Here is a 27,251-nt window from a genome sequence, read left to right as displayed (position 1 = left end):
CACATGACATACCTTATTTTTATTTGAAAATGTATTGAAATTTCACTTTTATACAATTTAATTATTTTTAATAAGTAATTTATTTGATTATTTTTATTTCAAAAATACTTATTTTAATTTCACAACTTTTCGATCTAATATTTAGTTATTGATTTTTTAATTTTCTTATTTTTTAATTATTTAATGTAACATTTCAAATTAATTTTAGTAAGTCATTCATTTAGATTCATTTTAAAATTACTTATTTTAATTGTACATTGATTCAGAAATTTTAGTAAGTGATTTTCGATAGTTTTTATTTTAAAATGATTTCCTTTAATTTCACATTTTTAAAAAATGTTTGTGAATTTTGATTTGTATGTTTTTATTTATTTTAATTTACAGTTTTATGATTTAATTGTTTTAATTATCTTTTTTATTATTTTTTTATTTTAATTTAACAACTTTTTAATTTTTAGTTAGCGATTTGTTTTATTTTTTATTAATTTAATTTTACAATTTATGGTTTAGTTATTTTTAGTAAGTGATTTTTTTTGAATGGTTATTATTCAAAAACTTTTTTTATTAGTGATTTTGAATTGTTTTTTTTTTTTTTTATTCATTTTAATGGTACGTGTTCATGATTGTAATAATTATGAACTATTTTCATGAACTCGTGACCCCCCTTCAGTTCCCTCATGGACCCCCAGGGATTCGTTGACCCCAGTTTTGTAAACTCTGCATTACAGCGCAGAAGTCTGACTTTATAGTGTAAGTCTGTTTTTGTTGTTTTGTTCTTGGTATGAACTGAAGATGATGTGAGAAACAAAAGTTCCCACTTCCCAAATGTTTGCGGACTCTGCAAGGCCTGTGTCTATATTTAGCAGTGAGAGAGAAATGGGGCATGTTGTTTTTATTTATTTTTTAAACTAATACATGATATAACAAGGAAGCATTTTCATCTCCATTGCTGAGGGTCACTTGAGCGCAATGGATAAAATGGATCACATACACTTAAAAGACGTGCTGTGGATAGAAATGAGGCATGATGTCTGTACTAATGAGCCCATTTAAATACAGATTTATAAGGGACGACTTCGTTATCTCTGTCCCTCCAGTAATAAACGAGCCAGAAATCCCATAGGCTTACACTGACAGACCAGAATATCATACAGACATGTGGGTGGGCACTTTTAACTCGAGACAGCAGGCAACCACCTAGAATACCCTAGAAACCATCGCAACATCCTAGTATCCACACCAGAGTATTTTGGTGGTGGGTTCTGCATGGGCAGAATCCAAGGTATAGATACGTTTTGTTGGAGATCTTGGAGAAATGTTGCATTACATCACTTGCTCACCAGTGGATCCTCTGCAATGAATGGGTGCCGTCAGAATGAGAGTCCAAACAGCTGATAAAAACATCACGATAATCCACACCACTCCAGTCCATCAGTTAACATCTTGTGAAGCCAAAAGCTGCGTGTTTGTAAGAAACCAATCTAGCATTAAGATCTTTTTAACTTCATACTGGTAATTCTTGGCCAAAATACCAGTCCAAAATTCGTAATAAAGTCCATCCTCTGTTGTCCTCTCAAATCAGAATTGTAAACAGTGCTTGCCTGTGCATATTTCTCTCCTGATTCATACCTTTGTCTGTTGACTTTATGTGGAATGTGTAATAAAATGAATGTGAATGGGTTTGATATCATCTGCTAGATAATCTTCAGGTACATCAGTGGTTAATTTACATGAAGATGATATGCTGATCTGAATGTGTCTGGTGGTTATTGCACAAGAGGAAGTGAAATGTTTTTCTCTCTTCTGCTGTGCTTCTATCAGAGATACGGCATGAGAAGCTCTATGGCAGATTTTTCCGCTGCTTTGACATTTGTTGTTTGTTTGGAGGATGTGATGCTCAGTGACCGCACAATGGTCAAAAGTTTATTAAAGGAGAGTTCACCCAGAAAAATGAATGCCTCGTGCCATCCCAAACTCGATAACTTTCTACAGTGGAGCACAAAAAATATTTTAAAGAATGTTTCAACTGCTACTTTCCATTCAATAGATGGACTATCCTTTTAACACTGAATAGGGTGCAGTAGTAAGTCTCACACAAACTACTGACACACTGAGAGTGTGTGTCTGGGAACCACTCCAGGCGTTTATATGCACAGAGGTCAACTCAACGCCTACAGCTCACGCTATCACCTCTAGCCTAAAGAAAACGTCATATGCACTTCTAAACGGCTCAGCATTGATGCTCTGTCATATTTAGCAGCTGAAGCGCCCACTCACACACTCATACAGACGTTACTCATGCTCACACTTGCCAGAATATTGTGAATTGATCAAATGCATCTCTTATAGGCAATCTGACAAGGTGTGTGTGTGTATACTGTATACACAAAGGTTTTTTTTTATGTTTTGGAAAAAAATGTCTTATGCTCATCATGGCTGCATTTATTGGACCAAAAATGCTGTAAAAACAGTAATATTGTGAAAAATTGTTTTCTGTGGGAATCTACAAGTGTAAAATGTAATTTATTCCTGTGATCAAAACTGAATTTCCAGCATCATTACTCCAGTCTTCAGTAGGCGCGTTTCAATTACCCTTCAAATTGTGCAAATTGAAATTGCGAATTGAAAATATGCCTAATGGAAACGCGTCAATTTCGCAAAAACGCCGATATATCGCAAAAAAGTTTACGTTCGCATGAGGTGGTTTTTCAGGCAATGCGAAAAAGGAATAATTCGCAAAACTGTAATGGAAATGGCTTTTTCGCATTTACAGGTCACATGGCATATGTAAAAAGCCATATGATCATTCTTCAATGTATTATAACCTCCAAGAAACTCTTGGCCGCTCTCCAGTATAAGGGCCAGTATATTCCAGCCGCGCCACACCCGTTTCTGCTCATCATGGCTGCATTTATTGGACCAAAAATGCTGTAAAAACAGTAATATTGTGAAAAATTGTTTTCTGTGGGAATCTACAAGTGTAAAATGTAATTTATTCCTGTGATCAAAACTGAATTTCCAGCATCATTACTCCAGTCTTCAGTAGGCGCGTTTCAATTACCCTTCAAATTGTGCAAATTGAAATTGCGAATTGAAAATATGCCTAATGGAAACGCGTCAATTTCGCAAAAACGCCGATATATCGCAAAAAAGTTTACGTTCGCATGAGGTGGTTTTTCAGGCAATGCGAAAAAGGAATAATTCGCAAAACTGTAATGGAAACGGCTTTTTCGCATTTACAGGTCACATGGCATATGTAAAAAGCCATATGATCATTCTTCAATGTATTATAACCCGCTCTCCAGTATAAGGGCCAGTATATTCCAGCCGCGCCACACACGTTTCTGAAGCGGCTCTCTGTGCTGCTTCTGTAAAGATACACGCATACGCCTCCTTTGAATAAATATAGCCAAAATCCGTTGCCATGACTTATCGCGAGAGGCAAACGGTTACGTTTTAGTCACATAACATTGGTTAATGTTTTGCGCAAATCTGTAATGGAAACGCCTAGTGTCACTTGATCTTTCAGAAATCATTCTGATATGCTGATTTGCTGCTCAAGAAAAATTTCTGATTATTGTCAATGTTGAAAACGGTTGTGGTGCTTCATATTTTTGTGGAAACTGAGAATTGTTTCTCTCTGGGCTCTTCAGCTCCACTGGGGCATCGTAACAAGCTCCTTGACTTCCCATTTACAGGATCAAATGGATCCTCACACTGCCACTGAAACATGAATTTCCTGCTGCCATATTAACGGGACCCAGAGGCATTTGTTTTTCAGTGTTTTTCCACATTTTCAGCTAATCTCCTATTTAATTAAAAGCTCAGCAGCTGACGCCGGTTTAATGCGGGAGTCTTTTGGCTCGGTTTCCCTGCCCGAGTGTGTTTGAGAGAGAGGTGAGAGATAACATTGGTTAATGTTTTGCGCAAATCTGTAATGGAAACGCCTAGTGTCACTTGATCTTTCAGAAATCATTCTGATATGCTGATTTGCTGCTCAAGAAACATTTCTGATTATTGTCAATGTTGAAAACGGTTGTGGTGCTTCATATTTTTGTGGAAACTGAGAATTGTTTCTCTCTGGGCTCTTCAGCTCCACTGGGGCATCGTAACAAGCTCCTTTGACTTCCCATTTACAGGATCAAATGGATCCTCACACTGCCACTGAAACATGAATTTCCTGCTGCCATATTAACGGGACCCAGAGGCATTTGTTTTTCAGTGTTTTTCCACATTTTCAGCTAATCTCATATTTAATTAAAAGCTCAGCAGCTGACGCCGGTTTAATGCGACCGTCTTTTGGCTCGGTTTCCCTGCCCGAGTGTGTTTGAGAGAGAGGTGAGAGGATTGCACGTCTAAAAACAGCAGCTCACTCATAATTGATAAGGCCGTGTGGAATAGTGGTCAGATATCTGCCACTAAATGCAAGTGCAGGACTTTTAATGAGCTCATGCTGCTTCTCCTCTGCACTATGGCAAAGGTGTTCAACAGCAGTTTTTACTCACACAGGGAGGATGATGTTCTGCCCTAGAATTATGAGGATGGTCGGTGAAGTGTAAGATATTTTGGTGAAATGATTTGGTGATTCTGCTGGATCTTTATTTTTGCCATTTTTAGACTAGAGCTGTGGTTGCAAACCAAAGTACATTTGACTTTACTGTTTAATTCGGCTTGTTTTAATTCAGCACAGGAACAACACATGTGAATCATGTGGCTCCAGTACAGTTCACAATTGGTATAAAAGCATAAAAGCAATTCTGCTACTGTAGAATTTGCCTATATACCGTACACACCATATATAATGTATTTCCAGTCTCTGCATTCTTCACAATGTATTTGCCTCAGACAGAAGCAAGTGCCATATTCTTTACGTCCGAAGTAACTGGACAAAACTATGCATAACTACTGTTAAACTGTGTAAAAGTTTTTAAATGTCATATATTAAAAGAAGGATATATATTTTTGATCTAATTAAAATGATGTGCTGATTAATAATAGATTTAATCTTAAATAAATAGTGCTGAGAGATCCTTTCAAGTCCTTATTGTGTTCAATAAGAAATGCATTGAATAGACATTACAAAAAGTTGTTTTGGAAATAAATATTTCAACTATCATGTCACTGTCTTAAGGTTTGAATCATTCAGTTATTTATTCAACCGATTAACTCAGAAATTAAGCAAGTGACTTTATGAATGGAGCACTGAATCATTGGCCCACTCGATTTGTTAAAAACTGCAGATTTATTCAATAACGAAACACCAGCGTTTGTTGTTTGAAGACGGACAACAGTTTTGCTGTGGCTTTGTTTGGAACATTTTTGTTGGCAAAAGTGAGCCAAAAATAGAAAATACTGACAGCATTGTCTAAAATGTAAACATTAGCTTCGTTTTTATTGCATTTTTGTATAAAATCAGCATTACATTTGCAGTTGTGCATATAATCAGGAAAAAAAACTGCATGCAATGTAAGATGAAGAACGGGTCTGGGCCAGGGCTTGTTAAATGCATTAATCATTTTACTTTTTATTTTCTTTCTTTCTTTCTTTTTTTCAGAATTAATCACACCAAATTAAATCGACAGCCCTAATATAACCCCACTTTTTATGTAATATTTAATTAGCAAAAATAGAACGAAAATAAAGAAACAAAAAGATTGTAATTAAAAATAAAATAAAATTTGAAATAAAATATATTGTATAATGTATATAATGTTAAGAGAGGAAATTAAAAAACATTTTAAAATTATACCATCTGTGACACTTCCATGTCAATGCTTTTATCTGTTTGTGACCAGTCGTCTAGCTGCATCTGGGTGGATGTGGAAGCTGAAACTCCGTCTGACATTTAGGGACAGAGACAGAGGGGGTTTGTGGTGACTTGCTGTCCTCTCAAGCTCATATTTCTGTCTTTTGACTCACCCCTGGACGTTCTGCACTGGTCAGTTGACACCGAGATGGACACGCAGACTTTAAGGGACGGTCACAGAGAGACCGAGAGATACTTTGCCTAACAACACCCTTTAGCCTTGACCTTACATTCTTAAAATAGAATATATTCTGAAGTGGTGCCAAATCTGTGTTGATTCAGTGAGCTTTCAAAAGCATTGAAAAAGTAACCGTTATATATGTACTAGAAATGTATCGATTAACCGCGAGCCGGTTGAAAATCAATTAAAAAATGTGACGATTCAAATTGGTTGAGATGCTAAACTAATCGCGATTCATTTAGGGGTAGGAGTTTATATGAATGTATGTCTGAGGGGAACTTACTGTCTTTATAAAAGTTTAGATGGTATTTTTTTATTTTCCTCTTGCCTCTGTATAATGCATATTAAAGTTCATGACTGCAGCGCTGCTGTGTTTACAGTGGAAACCAAGGAAACGCTTTAAGCGCCACCTGCTGGCAGAGAGTGAATCTGCGTCTCATTCAGCTCGTCTGCTGTTTCATTCAGATATTTTTTTATGTATAGTTTCACAAAACTGAAGTCAAACAATTCTGTTTTTGCTTCAAATTTAGAAATTATACAGTCTAATTTAGATTAAAAGCTGCTCATGTATGCAGCATCTTTGTTTGGATCATGATTAAAATACAGTGGTTGCCTCTAATTTTAAATGGAAAGAGCACAGACAAAGCATTATTTTGTTTATAAGAAGATATTTATTTGTGTTATTTATTTGTTTTGGGGCTTGGCTCACAAAGAACTGTGCAGCTTTTTTTTCCAAGCAATAATAAAAGGACACATTTAATTTATAATTTGTCTTAAATCTAATTTTGTAAAAAAAAAAAATTGTGAATCAAATCGAATTGTGAATCGAATCGAATCGTGAGTTGAGTGAATCGTTACATCCCTGATATGAACCTGTGATTGAACCACATGATTTGATTGAAACTCGATTTTAGTGTGTCAGGTTGCTTGGCAAAAGTATATAAACTACAGTTAGACTAATGGACTGTGTTGCTCAGCTGATGAGTTTTTTATGGTAGCGTAACTGAATTATTTATTGAAACTTCATGTCTTCTCCTATTGCTGTTGTACACAATATGGTAACATCACTGTAGAGATTGGCTTCTTGTGCTCACTGCCCTTTTTTTTGTACCTGTCTGAACAATAACCTTTGAAAATAGGTTACCTAGTTTTAGTGTCATTTCCTTTATGCATTGCTGGCAGAAGAATACAGACTTTGGAGTCAGACTACAATATCAAAACACGTGCCAAGAAAATCGTCATTAGCACGTCCATATTGGGATCTTATTTTGGTTTCAAACACTACGGCCTAAAGTATTGCAAATTAAACAGCTAGTAAATGAATCGACAAGTGCGAAGGTCCCTCACACGTCTCCATACATAAGATTTGTGGTTTGTGATAAGGTTTGTGCATTTTTAACCTCACTGTGTACCTTGTCACCTAATATTATTCTACTGGGTGATTTTAATATTCATGTGGACATTGCTAGTAACTCGTTCACTGGGGATTTCATTTCTTGTCTGGACAGTTTTGGTCTCCAGCAATATACTGAAATATGACAGCCTTCCTGCACACCTGTACTGCACTGCTGAATGTGATGAATTTGTCTTTTTTCTGTAACAAAATAACTGCTATCCACCAACAGTTGACCTCTCTGGCTAACCCATACTCTAATTCGTTATACAGTGTTTCAACCGATTCCCCCTATTATTCTTTGCTCTTCTTTTACCCTGCCATCTGAATTAGACATTTCTAATCTTATTCATAAATCTAATTCTTCCACATGCTTACTTGATCCCATACCAACTCACCTGGTAAAAGTCTGTCTTCCTTCTCTTTCTCCTTTTATAACTCGTATTGTTCATACTTCTCTTAGCTCTGGCACTGTTCCATCATCTTTTAAAATAGCTGCTATAACCCCAATTCTTAACAAACCTGGTGCAGACCCTAACAATTTAGATAACTTCCGTCCCATTTCAAATCTTCCTTTTATTTAGAAAATTCTTGAAAAAGCAGTTGCAGCACAGGTCCAAGCTCACCTTAGTAATAATAACTTATATGATTGTTTTCAGTCAGGATTTCGTCCCAAGCATAGTACTGAAACCGCCTTGGTGAGAGTAACAAATGATCTGTTAATGGCTGCTGATGGTGGGTCCTTATCTATTCTTGTTTTGCTTGATTTGAGTTCAGCTTTTGATACCATTTCACACAATATTTTGTTAAACCGTTTATTTGCTATTGGTATCTCTGGTATTCTCACCCGGTTTACTTCATACCTTTCCAATTGTACACAGTTCGTACAATTAAAAAGTTTTCATTCCCAGCTTTTTCTGTTAGCTGTGGCGTCCCCCAAGGTTCTTTCCTAGGTCCTCTGTTGTTCCTAATCTATCTTCTCCCACTTGGTAATATCTTTTCTAAATTTGGTATTAAATTTCACTGTTACGCTGATGATACACAACTTTATGCATCTACTAAGCCTGATTCCATTCTTCCACCTATCTGCCTTATTAACTGTCTTCACAAAATAAAAACCTGGTTCTCCACCAATTTTCTTAAACTTAATGGCAGTAAGACTGAAGTACTCCTTGTAGGCACTAACTCTATTCTCTCTTGGTCCTGTAGTTTTTCTTTATCCATTGATGGTTCCTCTGTTTCTTTTTTTCACCAGGTTAAGAACTTGGGGGTCATCTTTGACACCACTCTTTCATTTGAAGCTCACATTAATAGTATAACCTGGTCTTGTTACTTTCATCTCTGTAATATTGCTCGCCTTCGTTCATCTTTCACCCCACACAGTACTGCCGTTCTAGTTCACTCACTTGTCACCTCTCGCATCGACTACTGTAATTCTCTTTTATTTGGTTTACCACACAAGCTTCTCCATAAACTCCAGTTGATTCAGAGTTCAGCGGCTCGTATCATAACCCGGACTCCAGCTTTCCAACACATTACTCCATCTCTTAAACAGCTTCATTGGCTTCCCATCAAATTTCGCATTGAATTTAAAATTCTTCTTCTCACGTATAAAACTCTCCATAACCTCGCTCCAACTTACTTCTCAGATTTTATTCAGCCCTACACCCCTTTTTGTACCTCCTCACTGGGTCTTCTCCATACACCCACGGCTCATTTAACCACCATGGGTCATAGAGCCTTTAAAAAAAAACAGGTAGCCCATCTGAATTAGGACATTTAGGCTATCCATCTAATAGTAGCCTACCAAAATCTTATTAACAGTAGAAGTTAAATCTTATGGTAGTCTTCAAATCTGGGTACTGTCTTACATTTTAAAATCACAAAGGGAGTTTAGTCCCATCAGGTTAACATGACAGTCATGACTCATGACTCATGCAGCTGTAAGGTTTTCTTTTTCTTTTGTTTTAACTCGCGATCTTTACAACACGCATTACATTACGTAGGCTAGTTCATGGCACACTCGTTTTATGCATATTTGGCGCCACCTATTGTTGTGGGTGTGTTATTGACATGTCAAAGTCTAGACTCTGAATATAAGACGACTGCGTTTTTTTCAGATGTATTTCCAAGAAAAAAACATCGTCTTATATTCGGGTCAATACGGTATTATTATTATTATAAGACAGGCGCAGTTCATCAAACAAGATCAGATTACCTGCCCTTATTTCAGAACAGATCTGCCAGGACAATAGTGGTTTTGTTTGCCTCACTGCTGTGACCACTGTGCATTGAACAGCACAGTGAGAACCAAAACCAAAACAGTGGAGCAGAACTGGACAAACCGGTTGAGCTGCTTTTGTCACCGATACCAGTGTTTTTTCACCTCTTTTATATCTCTGCTTCACCCTTTCCCAAGTTTATGTCTGTACACTAAGGAATCCATGTTGACTTTGTCAGAGATCTTTCCTGTCCTGCCCATAAGCTGGGTGTCTCTGAAGCGATCTCGGCCGCTGAATTATTGAGAGAGGCCTCGGCCCCTGCTGTGTCAGCTGCAGGTGGAGGAGATGCGCTCGTCAGATGGTGACCGAATGAAACGCACACCCAGCCTTCCTGCTGCTCACATGTGACCTCTCACCTCCGGGCTGGACACACGTACACCTCAGCCGACGAACCCGACACCTGACCCCTTACCCCTGCTGTACGCCCGGACACATGTTAGAGCCGCCCGAGAACAGGCCAGATAAGAACAAGATTATTACTGCACTGATCCTGTATTACAAAGCAACTTGCAAAACACAAGCTACTAAACGCTTTTTAAAGGACTAGTTCAGGCCAAAAAAGAAAATGGACTTTTTTACCTGTCTTTCAGCCGTTACTCCAGTCTTCAGTGTCACATGATCCTTCAGAAATAATTTAAACTTTTCTTCTTATCAATATTGAAAACAGCTATGCTGATTCATATTTTGTGGAAACCATGATAAATTGTTCAATGAATGGAAAGTTAAAAAGAACACCGTTCATTTGAAATCGAAATCTTCTGTAATATTATAAATTAATGCATCCTTGCTGGATTAATTTGAGTATTCATTTCTTTCAAAAACAAGATGAACTTACTGACTAGGGCTGTCAAAATGGCTGAAAAACTAAATTCGAATTTTGTACTTAAATGTTATCAAAATTCGAATTATATTCAAATTTAAAATGCATAAGTTCAGTTAGGGTGAAGAAAAGCTTTTGGCTTCTCTTCTGAGGCCACAAGAGGGTGCATCAAGCAAAATATTACTAATGCATGTTTATTCAAAGCATAATAGCATGACTATCTGTGAAAAAAGTGCATAATGTTTATAAACCAATTATAATTAATGAAGTTGCTTAAACAACTATAAAAAAAACAGCATCATGTATGTATTCATAGTTTAATACAAAGGGCCGAAAGCAAATCACAGAGTACATTTTTCATTTAAAAACACGAGTTGCAGTGGGATGGGGGAAAACCCCCCCGCCATAAAGTCTCGAGGTGTTTTTTCAAAGTTAAACTTGCATTAATTTTACATGGCTTTCTAAACATGCGGCTCTTTTATGCGAGACACGAGTGCAGTGGTGATAGATGTCCATCTAGAAAATGCGTGAAATATGCGTTCTGTGTGAACGGCTTGGTTTCAGTTTTGACGTAAACAAGATCTTCTCCGCATTGATGTTCTCTTTTCCCGGAATATTTGTAATTAACAACGCAGCAGCACCGCATCTAGTGGCTTCAACTGGATAGTTTTTTTTTTAAAAAACCCGGTGTGCGGTGGGGGGGCCCCCCCCCCCCCCCCCCAGCCGCCATAAAGTCTCCAGATATGTTTTTTCAAAGTTAAACTTGCATTAATTTTACATGGCTTTCTAAACATGCGGCTCTTTTATGCGAGACACGAGTGCAGTGGTGATAGATGTCCATCTAGAAAATGCGTGAAATATGCGTTCTGTGTGAACGGCTTGGTTTCAGTTTTGACGTAAACAAGATCTTCTCCGCATTGATGTTCTCTTTTCCCGCAATATTTGTAATTAACAACGCAGCAGCACCGCATCTAGTGGCTTCAACTGGATAGGCTAACAAAAACATTATAATGCAATGACACTTACATCGTCATCGCATCTCGTGCGCCACTAATAAAAAAGCCGTGGTCACTCTACACTTTGAGCATGCGAATTCGCAGGCCAGAGTTCACCAAACTTGAACTTTGGAATGCAGCGAAATGCGAAAACGTTTCACACAGGCTTACGTTTCGGGTCTGACGCATTCGCATATGTATGAATGGAAGTCAATGGAACGAAAAGTTTAGTGTGACAGCGGCTTAAAGGCTGCCTCCTTAACGCACACCTGAAAATGTGGATTTTTATTTTCAATTCGACGAATATTCAAAATTAGAATTTTTTTTGGACAGCCCTATTACTGACCAATAAATATATAGTTTGCATGGTTTGATGTCGTTTGCATTGTCAGAAGAAACTTCCTTAAGACCATGTATTTGACTAAGTAGGTTGATTTAGGTTCATGTGCATCATGTGTATTTCTTAGTCAAATATGAACTCAAACTTTGAACTCTTAAATAATATCTTGAATATCTATAATATTTGCACAAAAAAGTTTAATCATTCCATAGTTGCTTTGGTGTATTTGTAATAATAGGAACGTTGCTCATGGCAGGTGGTCTGAAGATGGACAGAATTTGTCTTTAAATGTCTTGAATTAGATTTAAAATGTTGCTTTTTGAAGGGGATGAATTTAGACATGTAAATTCTATGAAAAGATTTAGCAAGCATGTTAAAACAGTGCGATAAGTCACGTCTCTAAATTCATCCCATTTTAACAACTACCTATAAAACAGAATATGAAAACAAAAAGAAGCATTTTCAGCGAAGAAAGGTGTTGAAATTACATGATTAAATCATAATTTTAACATGAATTGATTAAGTTACACAAACATCATTTGTAACTTCAACATCATGGTAATAAGTAACTGACCCAGTTAAGTAGTGTAAAGTGATTATGGTTCCCTGATAGAATCGGTTTATATTAATTACATATATTTTGTCACATCACTGATAAATGCTAGTATTAAATGCTCCTTGAGTACAACATAGTTTAACCAAAAGCTCAACTCTAAATCCCAGCATAATTGAACATTAAACACTATCAGGTCTTCTTTATTTCTCAGACTCCGTGCTGAAGTGATACCTAGACCCAGATCTCCTATAAATATCTTCAGCACTGTCAGAAACGGTGCATTTCTTTTTAGATCTGACACACTATGCATCGGTCGGCTCTTCAAGTGCCGTCCGTCCGTAGATCTGTACGACAGGATCTGAGAATGTTTCCTTTTCACCATCAGGAACAGAAACCGTATACGTCAGCAGCCGCAGACAGGCTAGCGTGTATTAGCGGGGGCTGTTTCTTGTCGACGCGTCTGTTGCATGCTCTGTTTAACATTTACGCAGGCTCTGAGATGGCAACAGTGCTTTGCATCAGAGAAACTGCAGACGAGCTCTTCCTGTTGTGAGCAGAGAGTCTCCGATAACCGCAGGCGGGGGGAGGGGTGGAGGAGAGCCAAGCCACGTTGTGTTTAAAATGTGTACACACACACACACACAGACACACACAGAGAGACCAGCATTTAGATTATAGTTGAGTTATGATATGTGAGAAGAACAGTTTGAAGATAGCAGTGAAAACTAGATTGTTACATTTACAGTTTTGGTCCTTGCAAAACTTCCCATCACAATGCTTGATTGTTGTGGTTGGTTGCATTCGTGAGTGTTTTTAACCTGTTGCTTGCTGTGCAGTTGCTAGGGTGTTCTGGGGCTTTGCTGGTAGAGAGGGACCCATAATTGGTTACAACTTGGTCTTTTTTTCTTTTCTTTTTTCTTTTTACGTTGTGCCTGACCATAATAGGGCCCTATGAAATCTTTTTTTTTCCCCCCCAGTTTTAATTTTTCATTATTCTGTTTTAATGGTTGAATTTTAGTAACCAAAAAACACGTCTTATAAAAGGTAATAATGAATCCTATAAAATTTAACAACAATTTATTACAAGTTTATTAAAAAAATTAATTTAGGGCTATTTGCAGATATTTCCCAAATTCAGTGTTTTCCTTTTAAATGGGTAAATTAATCAAAAAGCATGTCTAATTAATTAAAATCATAAAACTTATGCAGTTTAATAACAATTACAAATTTAACAAAAACACATTTTAGGGTGCTATGAAATCTGATTTATTTATTTTCATAAATTCAGTTTCTTTTTTTTTTAATTTTTCAAATTCAATGTTTTCTGTTTTAATTTTTCTGTATTCTGAATTGTCTAATCAGTTGAATTTGTAAAAAAAATTTGATACAACCCAAAACTAATTTGAATTTTTTTTTGCAATCATTCAAATTGAAAAACAGTTAGTATAAATCACTACAATTGTAGTAATAAATGATACAATTTTCATAATAACTTATTTTTGTTGTAGACTAAAGATCATGTGACATGTTTTAAGAAAACCTAATCTGAAGTGCAACAATCTATCCGAGGTCTAACCAACTATCTAGAAACTATATAGTAATTTAATTTATTGGACACACAAAAATAAAATAATAAAATAAAATAAATCGTAAATGGTACTAATATTTAGGGGTAAAAAGCTACAAAGATGTACCTTACAGCTTTTGTACCTTAGGCTATCACTGCAGCGACACATTTCTTAGAGTGTATTTGCTAGCTAGTTTGTAGCCCTGGGTCTGATGTTCTGATGTGTAGATACAGCTCAGGTCTTTCCTTCAGTGTGGTGTATGTGTTTTTTAGCGCAGAGGCCATGTGGTGTTCATTACTATTGGCTTGCTGAGCTGCATTGCTCCTTAGAGACAGTCGCATCCTCTCTGAGGGCTGTATCGCATGGCTTGTGTCACATGATGCTGTCAGCACCAATAGGAAGTAAAACCATATTTTCCCACGCACTGCAAATTACCAAATTACACATGCCTGTGTTTAAGCCTCAGGAGAGTAAATGCCTGAAATAAGAAGAAATTACAGTTTGTAAAAAACGTGTAGTAGCGGTTGTGCTGGATGCTGAATAGTCTCACAGTTGCTGGAAGTGTAGTGTGCATCTGTCCTCTGTAGGGTTGGGTATCGAGAACCGGTTCCATTTTAGAACCGGTTCCAAATTTCCAATAATCGGGCATCCGATGAGATGTGTGCATTTTGATTCCGCTTAACGATTCCCGCATTCGCATTTTAATGTGATTTTAAACTATTTAAGTGCAGGAAGGGAAAGAACTTGCACACTGTTTGCGTGCAGCGCACACATCTGAAGCGCGAGCACAGAGAACAGTGGTCCCGATGCAGGTTCCCGACCTGTGTCCGTTCTCGAACTGTTCCGTGCATTTCCACAAAGGTTGTTCCTGGCCAGAACTGACTTCTCTTTCACATCAACCTCTGTTCCTCTTCCCTGCAGCTCTTGCACACTCTTTAGACGTCTTAATGTTGATTGCAACAGGATCTGGCTGTCATTGTCTGCAAGTGTGTTAAAAGGGAAATCGGGGCCAATCACACCCATTTCCCTCCGCAGGGCAACGTCAGCAGTCGTGTGTTTATTATGACTGATAAGGGCAGGCCTCTGGAGAGCAGCGTGTTCTCATTCGCTATCACGGTCTGCACAAACTTTCCGCAGCAGCCAAACTTAGCAGTTGTGTTATAACCTTAGCAACCGTACCAGGGCTTTCGCTGGCCCCAAATGTTTGCGTTTGTAACACTGCTTTCAGAAAGTGCTGTTTTCTGTGGATCTGCAAGGAGATGTCTTGCAGAAAGTCTCTAGTCTTCTTTTCCATCATTTTTTTTGTCAACAGACTAGGGCTGTAGAGCTTGAAAATGTCAAAATTCAACATAAAAATCACCATAAAACTATCCCATATGACTTGTGCCTTGCATTCAAACTATTTTGAATGATTATAGCAGCTGTTTGTCTAAATCAGGGGTGGGCAAACTTGGTCCTTCCGGGGGGGGGGGGCACGAGATAACTCAAAACTAAAATATATTCACTAATGTTATGATTACTAATATCTCTGTGATTTTCTCATTTGAAAAGTGGCCACCCCTGCCTTAAATCATTCATTCAATAGGATTCTATTCATTTATTAACCAGGACAGCTGACATGTCATTTTCATATCACGTTACCCTTGTATGCCTGACCTTGAGTGGTGTATTACTGTAGCCAGTGTGTTTAATATCTAATGACCCGACATCACCAAAACAACTGCTGCTATTGTCTGGGACGGTGTAGACTAGCGGTTCGAGATCTGGGCTTCTGACCAACAGCTTGCAGGATTACTTTTAATCTACCTTTTATGACAGATATACAGGTTATTTTTATGATCAAGCACTTGTATTATGAAGAACATGTATTATGAGTATTGTTAATAATATTAATAATTAGAGCCCGACCGATATGGGTTTTTCGGGACCGATACCGATATTAGGGAGTAAAAAAAGGCCGATATCGATATAGTGGCCGATATTCTTTGTGTATATTATAGTACAGTACCAGTCAAAAGTTGGGACACTTTCCCATTCGAGGGTCCAAACATTTGACTGGTACTATATATAGAATACAGTATATACATAAACATAATATATATACATAAACAAATTTTTTGCAATGATCACTCAAATGTGGTGATCAAACACTTATAATGGTGACAGAGATACGTAATGGTGGATACAGGGCATTTAACAATTTAACAATAAACTTTATTATGAAAAATGAGTCTGACATCAGTGCACTGAACAGTAAAGTTGAAGTTTATTCAACTTTAATTCAATTCCATTCAACTTTATTCCTTTGAAGTTTAGTTCACTTTCGGAACATTCAATCACGGATTTGCGCTACTGTCTTCACACACAGACGAAACTTACTAGAGAAGTGTGACATAATATAGCTCTGTAAATAAATACTATATAAATTTACGTCTCACGCACTTTAATGCCCTTTGAATGTAACGTGTACATTCCCTTGGAACTGGAATCATGGCGGAATTTCATGTGATGTCCACTTCGCAGGGCACTTACGGTCGAATAAGACCACACTTGAATGCTGCTGCCTGAACAAGAGACCTCCTTACTGAAGTGAAAGTGGTTATGGAGATATGGCCGTTCAAATTTTAATGGTTTTCCATAGACTTAAGCTTTAAAGTGTTTCATCCAGGTCGCCAGTAGCAAACAATAAAGCGCGCTCTGCTGGACAAACTAAGTAATTACACAATTTTAAGCATTTTATCTGCGTTATATGTTCTGTAAAAAAAATGTCATATCGGCGGCATATTCGCCAATACTGATATATCGGCGACAGGCTCATATCAGCCGATAATATCGGCAAAACGATATATCGGTCGGCTCTATTAATAATAGTAACATTAATAGTAATAATAGCTGTATACAATAATAAATGTTATTTGTTGTAATAATGAATTGGTTATTACTAAAGTTATTATTTTTACTTTTTTAATAAATGTCTTATAATTAAATAATAATATTAATAATATAAAAATAATGTTATATTGATATAATAATAATTCATTATTTTTTATGTCATTTACTAAACAATTTTTTTTGGTTGTCTAATTTAAGCTACATAAGCTTGTCATGTAATAAAAGAAGCTTATTGAAAATGTTTACTTACTGTTTTAAATAGAACTAAATGAGCATTGTTAATATTATTAATAATAACCATACAATAATGCATTATTTGTTAAAATAATTATAGCAACAATGTTAATGTAATTATTAAAATATTAGTTGTTATTATTATTATTATTATTAAATGTTATAATTTAATTATTGAATTATATTAATAATAATATGATAATATTATTCTAATAATACTAATAATAATGTTATATATTTAAATAATTCATAACTATAATAATTCTTAAAAGTAATTTATTATAAATACAATATATTGAAAAGTAGATCAACTATTTATAAGTTCAGTATGTTATTATACTACATAAAGGTAATAAATATCATAATGTAAATTATTTAATGTAAATAAATGTAAAAATTGCCTGAGCGATGATCTTATTTTAATTAATACATTAATAATTGTTTATTCTGTAGATATTTTTGGGAGCTTTTTCATTAGAAATGCATCAAATGGTGCCATTTATCGATAGACATGATCTCAAAGAGCTGATAGTTAAAAAATATTGGTCAAAGTGATTATCTGTCTGTCTCTAAACAATACTATTGTATTCAAACTAAAACGATCTGATACCAGCTAGGCATGGGCCGATTACCGGTTTCAAGGTATACCGCGATTTGAAAATGTCACGGTTTCAAAACCGCTAATATTTTCCGTTATACGATTTCTGCGAGAGAATCTGCGTCTCATTCAGAGCTGTTGTGTTTGCTTCGTTCAGGCATGTAGTATAATTTCACAAAGCTAGTCAGAACATTCTGTTTTTGCTTCAAATTGGGTTATTATTAAATCAAATTATGTATATGAAATTATATAACTAAAATTAGATAACTGTAATTACAGATTTAGGTTAAATAAAGATGTTAGCCTTTATTTTTCTTCTTTTTAGGAAACAAATCAAAGAAAAAAAAACAAATTCTACTGTTCCTAATATTCTGTATGTTGCTCAAAAACAAAATATATTGTGTTCAGCGGAAAAAAGTTAGTTTTTTTTTTTTTTTACCCAGGCATTTAAAAATAACACATTTTAGAGTTGTAACGACAATACCGTGATATTTTTGCTTATGGTTATCATACCGTCAAAATCTCTGGCATGCCGTGGTAGCAGGACACACAGTGTCGGTGGTATCATGAGTGTGATCCAGTAGTGACTCTTCTAGCTCTCTGCGGCCCCAGTGGTGAAGCTTTTGTGCTCAGTGGTCTTTCAGCTCACGCACAGCTCTGAAAGTGCAGATTGTGGTGTATTGATGCCATAGATAGATAATGTGGACAGATACAGATAACCAGAACCAGTGAAAACAACAAGCTTCTACCCAATGCATAAATGACTTATCAAGTCTAAACCATCTGATCTGATACCCATCTCTGGTTTTTCATACTCCACATTCTGGTATGTAGCACTCGCTGTTCATGAGCCAATCAATTTCAATAGATGTTCCAAGCTACTAATTTTTCTTATCGAATATCGCGTTTCCCTAGAAAAAACACGTGACATTCAGGAAGTTTAATAGGTTGTTAAACAACAATTCACCGTGTCTTTTAAAGTAAACTTTCATTGACGTGCTGTGAATGATGCAGAACTGAATTCCCGTGGCTCTGGTTGTGCAACAAATGTTCTTGTTTTTATGGTTTTCTCAGCAGGTTTTAACGTCGCTCGTGCTTCTAAATAGCATTAGCACTGGCGTTTCATTGTTGTCATGCACATGCAGATTGAAGGGCTCTTCGTGACGGGCCAGAGAGGAGTTGTGTCTACAGCAGTGATTGTTGTTGCTTTTGTGTTTGTATGACTGTAGAGCAGTGCCTGTGAAAACCGCTCTGTGTGTCGATTCATGAGCAAACCTTGGGCCGGCCTTTTTGATGCCGTATCAAGGGCCTTTTTCCGTTTCAACAGAATGAAAGGACATCGTATAATGATGCTGTTTTCAGGCCAGCCATGAATATAAATGGGTTTTAATGAATGTTAATGTGCTCCTCTCAGTGCTATTGTAGATGATGGGTAATTGTCGGCTGTATTAGCAGTATTTTTATGTCCAAACCTGTTAATCTCGCCAACAAAATTAGTCTCGGAAACATTCATTTGTTCATTGAAAAAAATAAAATAATGACTAAATAAATTTTAGTCAGTGATTTCTCAAACTGCCAAAGATTGGACAAAAAGCTTTGTTGATAAATAGCAGATTTTAATTTTTATTCTAGTAATGCTTTACGACATATTCACAACAGAATTCAGTATCATAAATGGAGTTTTCACACGTCATATTTTGTCGTTTGTTTGTGTTATTTTAGTGTCACTGGGATACTATATAGTTTTTATTAATATTTTGAATCAGGTTTTTTTATATTCTCCTTTCATTCTGATTTTAAAGTTTTAGTCTTTTTTTAAATTTTTTATTTTTAGTAGTCTTTGGTTTTATATGTCTGTATTTTTGTCTGTATTTATATTATATTATAATTGTATTTATTAAATAAAAATGGTAAATGATGACTTGGCAACTAGCGTAAATAAGCATTTTTAAAAAATATTTTATTTGAATTTAGTTAACATTTATTTCAAGTAACGAAAACACTTAGTTTTAGTTAACTGTAATAACACTAGTTTAAATCAGTGTTTATTTTTATTTATTTATTTTCAAGATTTCTTTAAAAAGTTTGCGACATTACAGTCGAAACATTAAGATATTTTGTAGAAAAATGAATAAATATGACATTAAAATTACTACATTTAAAGGACATGTTTGCCAAAAGAAAAAAAAAAATCTAAACTTACAATAAATAAATAAATAATCATAATAAAAGTACTTTACTTTAAAATTATTTTAAAAAGAAGTGAAGAAGAAGTGAAGTGACATGTGGCCAAGTATGGTGACCCATACTCGGAATTAGTGCTCTGCATTTACCCATCCAAAGTGCACACACACAGCAGTGAACACACACCCGGAGCAGTGGACAGCCATTTATGCTGCGGCGCCCGGGGAGCAGTTGGGGGTTCGGTGCCTTGCTCAAGGGCACCTTGTCGTGGTATTGAAGGTGGGAGAGATCACCGTACATTCACTCCCCCCACCTACAATCCCTGCCGGTACGAGACTCGAACCCACAACCTTTGGGTTATGAGTCCGACTCTCTAACCATTAGGCCACGACTTCCCCAAAAAAAAGTGTTTAAATGAGCAACACCTACTTCAACAATACCTACTCAAGATCAATTACGAACTGTAAAAAGCTGGATTCCTGCACAGTGTTCATCTTAACTGTAAACCAAGCTGTTTTGACCACTATCCTGTATCGCAGTGTTGCTGTCCATGAATTATTAAGGTTCTTGAGGTGCTGATCATGTTCTCTTTCTCCTCTCTAGTGCCTGAGCTGTGGTGAGGATGAGCAGCAAGCGGAGTTTGTTTGTGCGGCTGGTGCCGTGCCGCTGCCTTCGGGGCGAGGAGGAGCCCATCACCTCGCTGGACTACTCGCATTGCAGCCTGGAGCAGGTCCCCAAAGAGATCTTCAGCTTCGAGAAGACCCTAGAGGAGCTCTACCTCGACGCCAACCAGATCGAGGAGCTGCCCAAAGTACGAGTGCACTCTTGCACCACTAACATGCTTGCATTGCATGTCTCCAAAAAGTAAATTCAATGCTTAGACGGTGAAACGCTGCACTTTATTTTAGCTGGCAAGCAGCACCTCCAGAGCACGTGTTGTTTGTTACTGCCATGCTGTTTACAAGCTAAAGATTTGCTTACACCGCAGGATTGGGATGTGTGAATTTGGCTATTTTTGCATTTTATGGCATACTGTATAAATGTATTGAAATGTTTTTCAATAGTTTCAAATCTGTAATATAGTTTTTTTCAAAATTATGAAGTTTTATGTTATAACCTTGCAATTCTGAGAAAGAAATTATAAATTGCAAGATATAAACTTATTTTGAGAGTAAAAAGTCAGAATTGTTTTTGACAAAATTGACAATTCTGAGAAAAAAAGGGTCAAATTGAGATATGCAAAATTATATGATGATTATAAGTCACAGTTCTGAGAAAAAAAAATCAGTTCGTGAACTCCAAATTGTGAAACATAAACTTGCTATTCCGAGAAATAAAGTTAGAATTGTAAGTCAAGAAGCCACAATTACTTTTTTCCGTTTCAGAAATGTGCTTCTATAAAATGTTGTAAGAAGATTCAAAACATTTAATCTAAGAATTTAAATGCTCAGTTTCTTTCACTGGATGGGTACAAATATCATTTAATAATTTCTTCATTTATATGCACCAATATGACAAAACATATTAATAAATAGTAATATTAACAGTAATATTTTGGGAACACTTTACAATAAGGTTCCATTTGTTAGCATCAGTAGGGCCCTGTGAGTTCCGCGATGTGGAAAACGCGGACAGAATCGTGGAATCCAGTCATAAAAACTGAATTTACTGTATAATGCGGAATTTCATGGAATTTTTCAAAGTTTGGATGAATTATTCAAAAGTAGGTCATTACACTTAAATCAAATCGTGATATGGACTGGTATCTGTACATATTAAGCAGCAAAATGAATATTTAAATATGAATTAAATCATGTTCTGCGTGTGTGAATGAATGGTGCAGACGCACGGTTTTGTTTACTTCACATACTGAAACTCGCGTGACGCTCGCTGTGATTTCAGCGTCTGCTGTCTCTCTAAATGAGGACATAAATACATGAACAACATCTCCAGAACTGCTCTGAGAGTCGTTTCATTTGAGAGAAACCATCATCATATCTTATAACTAGTATTACTCAAATTAAAACTTAATCTTATTAAGGAAAAATCACACTATTTCTTTTGTTTTAATTTTTTAATAGTAAAATTGTTTGACAAAAAATAAAGTTTGTTTAATTTTGATTTGATTAAACGATAAATTAATATTTTATGCCTTCATTTGGTAACCAGAAAAATGTAAATACAAAACATTCCATAGGGCTATTGTAAAAATAAATGTTAATTAAGGTGAGAAAAAATAAAACATTTCATAGGGCCCTACATTAGTTAACTACATTAGTTAACCTAAACTATGTCTAAAGCATTTATTAATCTTAGTTAATGTTGATTCCAGCATTTACTAAAACATTATTAATCAAAAGTTGTATCAATTAATGTTAGTTAACCGAAACAGCAGACGAGCTGAACGAGACGCAGATTCACTCTCTGCCAGCAGGTGGCGCTTAAAGCATTTCCTTGGTTTCCGCTGTGAACAAAGCAGTGCTGCACTTATGGCAAGAAGAATAAAAAAAATACCATCTAAACTTTTCTAAAGACAGTAAGTTCCCCTCAGACATGCCTTCATATAAACTCCTACCCCTAATTGAATCACGATTTGTTTAGCATCTCAACCGATTTGAATCGATTTTCAACGGGCTCGCGGTTAATCGTTACATCCCTATTAAATAAGTTTGGTTTTATTATGCTATAAAAACGGGAGTGTGACGTCATGACTGACGGCTTCTCTGAGTGAACTGAGGCGCCAACAGACTTTTTCGGGATCTTCAGGAAGAGATTGGAGTTGTATTTACCTTATTTCAACACAAGCCTCTTATACAGCAGACAAAAATTGGAGCAGTCAGGCTAATTTAAAATCAGTCAGGGGCGTGTTCTTGCGATCGACTCAGCGGGAGTGTGGGCGGGACGCGGCTCCACTTCGCACTCTACTGTGCAGACTCGGGTCCCAAATCAGCGCAATATGGCCGCACCCTATTGGGACAGTGCCGGCTTCACTTTTCCTCAATGAATGTGTGTGAAGGTGTGTCGTCCATCTTTTTTTTACCGTCTATGGCCGAACCCTGTTTGTTTTACGTGTTGTTATTTATAACAAACCATATCGCAGATGCTTTGTCAGATTTAAGTTGAACTGCGGTCCTAGTGCGGTTCGACTTTTTTTTACCTAGAACCGTTCCACCTCTAGTATTCACTGTGTTGCTTTATTTATATTGCTAGCAAAATCATACTAACTATATGATGAATATTCTGTATATCATTCAGCCAGAATGGTTACAATGAATGTCTTCAAGCAAAGTATTTGCGATCAGGTTTTCTCTACTTGTCGTTTCAACATTTAATTGAATTTAGAAAGTTTTACAAAAGCCGGATTGTTTATACCCTTGTCTTTCTCGTCCTTGATCATGAATGGCTTTCGTCACAGACATGTTATTTTCTGTAAAGCGCATTGGGACTAGATCACATGAAGGTCCATCGAAAACCCCATTTTATTCAAATTTACTAATTACTGCAAAATCTATTTGAAATGAATCCACTGCTCATCAGATATTCATATGAAGTTTGATCTCATTAGCATTTCCATGAATGTTTCCCAAATGTCTAATTTTCCTGTTCTTTACAGCAACTTTTCAACTGCCAGTTGCTCTACCGATTGAGTCTACCGGACAACGACCTGACGGTGCTGCCACCGGGCATCGCTAACCTCATCAATCTCAGGGAGCTCGACGTCAGCAAGAACAGTAAGAAAAGCAGCCAATTCATCTCCTCTTTCTTTTCCTTTTTGGAGTCCAGTTACGCTATCGGGCGACCCATAACCGAAGCGGAGGCACACTGATATCTGCACTGACTCGCTGACCCCTTATCCGCTGTAATTCAACTCGTCACGGCCAGCTCCACGCTTTGGATCTCGGTTTACGCTGAAATACAAAATTCACCATTCATTTCAGTCTGCAAAGTTTTCAAGTTTCAAGTCTGCTTTATTGTCAATTCTTCTATTCGATGCAGCTGGTCAGAATGCTCTCGATGGTGCCTCTGTAGAAGATGGGGGCCGGGGCTCTGGCTCGTCTCAGTTTGCGGAGGAAGTAGAGACGCTGCTGTGCTTTCTTGGTCAGTGCTGTGGTGTTGTCAGTCCAGGAGAGATCCTCTGTGATGTGCACACCCAGGAACTTGGTGCTGCTCACCCTCTCCACAGTCACACCATTGACAGTCACACTTGCTATTGACAGTCACACTTGCCAATCCTAGTAAATAAACATTTTCATGTGTCGTTCATTGGTTTAGAATTGTGTGCAGTATGGTTAGTTATAAGTGCTAGAAATAATGCAAATAAACAAATGGAAGCTATTTGCCTATCTAGACCGCAGTTCTGTGGATTGGAACAGAGCCGTAGGATTTCCCACTCGATTTGATATCCTGTACACTGATGACAATCTGAAGTTTGTCACTGGAAACATTTCATTTATTCCGTTCTGAAGCATGAGTGAAGACCGCAACACTACAAACACATGCTCAAATCTGTTTACACATCACTTCATCTTTCAACTGGTGTGTTGCAGGATCTGATAAAGTAGTGACAGACAGGGACGAGCTCAGCCCAGCACAGGAAGTCTCATTCAAAACATTGTTTTCATGCAATACGCTGTCACATCAAATGAAGCTGCAATTTTTTTTTCTTCAGCAAAATTTCTGCTTTACCAGAATATCAGATATTTAAAAAAAATGATAAAAACGTTCCATGAGCCACATTTAATTTAATTGGTGAATTGCTTACATTTATTTATATACAAAAAAATTTTTTAAATCTAAATTTTTTTTTAGAACAAAATCATTCAGTAGATAAAAGGGTTAATGAGACATAACAATAATAAAAAATATTTGCAAGCAGGTTATATATGTTTTTAAAAGTTCGGGGTCTGTAAGATGTCAGCTGTATTTATTTGATTAAAAATAAAAAATATTATTGTGAAAATGATATAATAAAATACTTAACCTAAACTACCTGTTAAATATGTTAAAAAAATAAACGTTTTATTTTTTTGTAAAACAGGAAGTCTCTTCTGCTCACCAAGCCTGCATTTATTTGATCACAAATACAGTAAACATTGTAATATTGTGAAATATTATTACAATGTAAAATAACAGTTTTTTTGCTTGAATATATTGTAAAATGTACCGTAATTTATTCCTGTAATCATTACTCCAGTCTTCAGTGTTGCGTGATCCTTCAGAAATCATTCTGATATGCTGATTTGCTGCTCAAGAATGGCTTACTTAGTTGAAAGATGCAAATCAAATTAACCAAAGAAATCAAAGACAACATGAAAACCAAATGACCCTCTTTACATTATTAAGACATATTCCTCTGTCAGCTAGTCTGTTTTACACAAGTCAAATGGGTTGTAGCATTTATTTGCTCTAAACCCCTTCTGCAAAGATGTTCATTTGCAGGTTTCCCTGACTTTTAATTGATACTCCCTTCCTGACCATAATGTGTCTGTTTTTAGCAGAGCCGCTGAAGGTGGGTCACCTTGTGTGGTGGATGTGAGCTCTCAGAGATGTGTGTGTGTGTGTGTTCTGTGGTTTGCTCTGCGCGCTGGTTAGTTTGCATCTGAGTGCGCTGGAGGAACGATGTCTTAACATTAACGTCACACTCCAGCTCATGCGGTTAGTAGGACAGGAAGTAAGCAGTCTAGCTCTAATGCTGCTTGAGCTTGTGTTGTTTCTAAAAACAGTGTTAGGTGTTGGGTCTTTTCATTAGTGGTCGATTTTGATAAAGACCTAGTTGTTCAACTGTTATTACTTGACACACACACACACACACAGACAGACACACACAGACACACACAGACACACAGACAGACAGACAGACAGAAAACAAGATAAGCTCCTGTTTCAGATCAGACAGCATCTAGATTCAAGACTGGCCAATGTACTACATTAAAATATAACACAGACAAAACTCTTCTCCCAGAGACTGAAATTGTTTTCCAAGCACACGCAAAACAGGTTTAACTTACATCCATCAAGCTTTTTGATTTATGCAAGCTGTTAATCTATTAAAATAGCACGTGCGAAATTTCCTCGGAAAGCACCTTCTAATGATTCCTGGAGCTCGTATCATATATAAAACCTCAGGAATCATGCGTTCCTATGAAAATGCAGTACAGTTCCTGTGAAAGGTCATGCAGCAGTACTTTTGACAAAGTAAACATGCACACACAGCCTGAAATAGACTTCAAATGAACATGCAACATGCGGCTCAGTTCCTGTTTTGTGCCGTAAGGTCACCCGAGGACAACAATTTGCATAATTCTACGGAATACGAAAAAGAGGACAGTATATTTATAGCATGTGGCGTAAGTCAATAGACCAGTATTGGGACATTAAATTAGCTCCTTTATTGTAGAAAAACATGTCAGTGTTCATTAGCATCTTGCTGTTACATTTATTATCTTAAAAATCATTATTATGTAACGTTTGTGTTGCATTTTAAACCTCAAGTTTGTCGATTTTGAACTGAAATTTCACTAAATATTATTTCCAGTGGAAATAATATACTATTCAGGCACCTTTGACATATTTTTTATTTAATTTAATTTATTTTAATTTATTTTGTTTTGTTTTTGCACCATTTGTTAATCTTAGTTGTTGTCAGTTTATAAATAATTTATATTTATATATTTCTCTCTCTCTTGTTTCCTCAGACTAACCAAACTGCAGATTCTGGAGCTGCGGGAGAACCAGTTAAAGATGTTGCCAAAGTAAGTGGCCCTCTGGGATTCATCTGAATTACTAAAATATTAAAAAGATGATCTATGCCGCTTCGCCCCTTCTGATTATCGCATTATAAATACAGACAAACGTCTCTCTTTCTCTCCCTCGGTGGCATCATATTGTTCAGCCTTACGTAAGAGGCTCTGAAGTGACATGCTGTGACAGGTTTTATAATCATTTCTGGCTCCGTAGCCAATATTGCATCATATGAGGGCTCGTTTTTTGGTTTTGTGTGCGAGAACCACAGAAAAACACCATCTCCGTGCCAGCCTCTGCTCCATCGTTCAAAACACGGGCCAATCAAAACACACAGGCCTCTGGTGTGTTTGTTGGGTTACTGTTAGTGCGCTAGGATCAAAACAACTCATTACGGCACTAAAGGTTTTCAACAAAAGCCACTTGAGCAAAATGTCTGTGTTGCAAAACGCATGAATGAACCACAAGGCCATGACGCTGTAAATCAGTTGTTAATTTTTTTCCATTGTAAGGCAAAAGACAAACTGAATAGCTTATTAATCGTGTATAAAATGAGAGAAAAGAGAGTTTACTAATCATGTTTACTAAGTTAAAGGGGTCATATGATGTTGCTAAAAAGAACATTATTTTGTGTATTTGGTGTAATGAAATGTGTTTATGC

At 36.6% G+C, this 27,251-nt stretch overlaps 1 protein-coding gene across 1 annotated transcript in view; it reads left to right on the top strand.

Annotated features, from left to right (window-relative positions):
• Positions 1-27,251, top strand: part of erbin (erbb2 interacting protein) — an 84,813-nt gene that overhangs the window by 20,150 nt on the left and 37,412 nt on the right. The window contains exons 2-4 of the mRNA XM_016242325.1: positions 20,453-20,660; positions 23,463-23,580; positions 26,535-26,601. Coding sequence (XP_016097811.1) covers positions 20,472-20,660; positions 23,463-23,580; positions 26,535-26,601 — 374 coding nt within the window. The 5' untranslated portion in view covers positions 20,453-20,471. The remainder of the gene's footprint in view (positions 1-20,452; positions 20,661-23,462; positions 23,581-26,534; positions 26,602-27,251) is intronic.

Source organism: Sinocyclocheilus grahami, unplaced genomic scaffold (genome assembly GCF_001515645.1).
Source record: "Sinocyclocheilus grahami isolate Dianchi unplaced genomic scaffold, SAMN03320097.WGS_v1.1 scaffold655.1, whole genome shotgun sequence".
Taxonomy (NCBI): domain Eukaryota; kingdom Metazoa; phylum Chordata; class Actinopteri; order Cypriniformes; family Cyprinidae; genus Sinocyclocheilus; species Sinocyclocheilus grahami.
The sequence above is the reverse complement of the archived record's forward strand: the minus strand, read 5'-3'. Positions and strand labels throughout refer to the sequence as shown.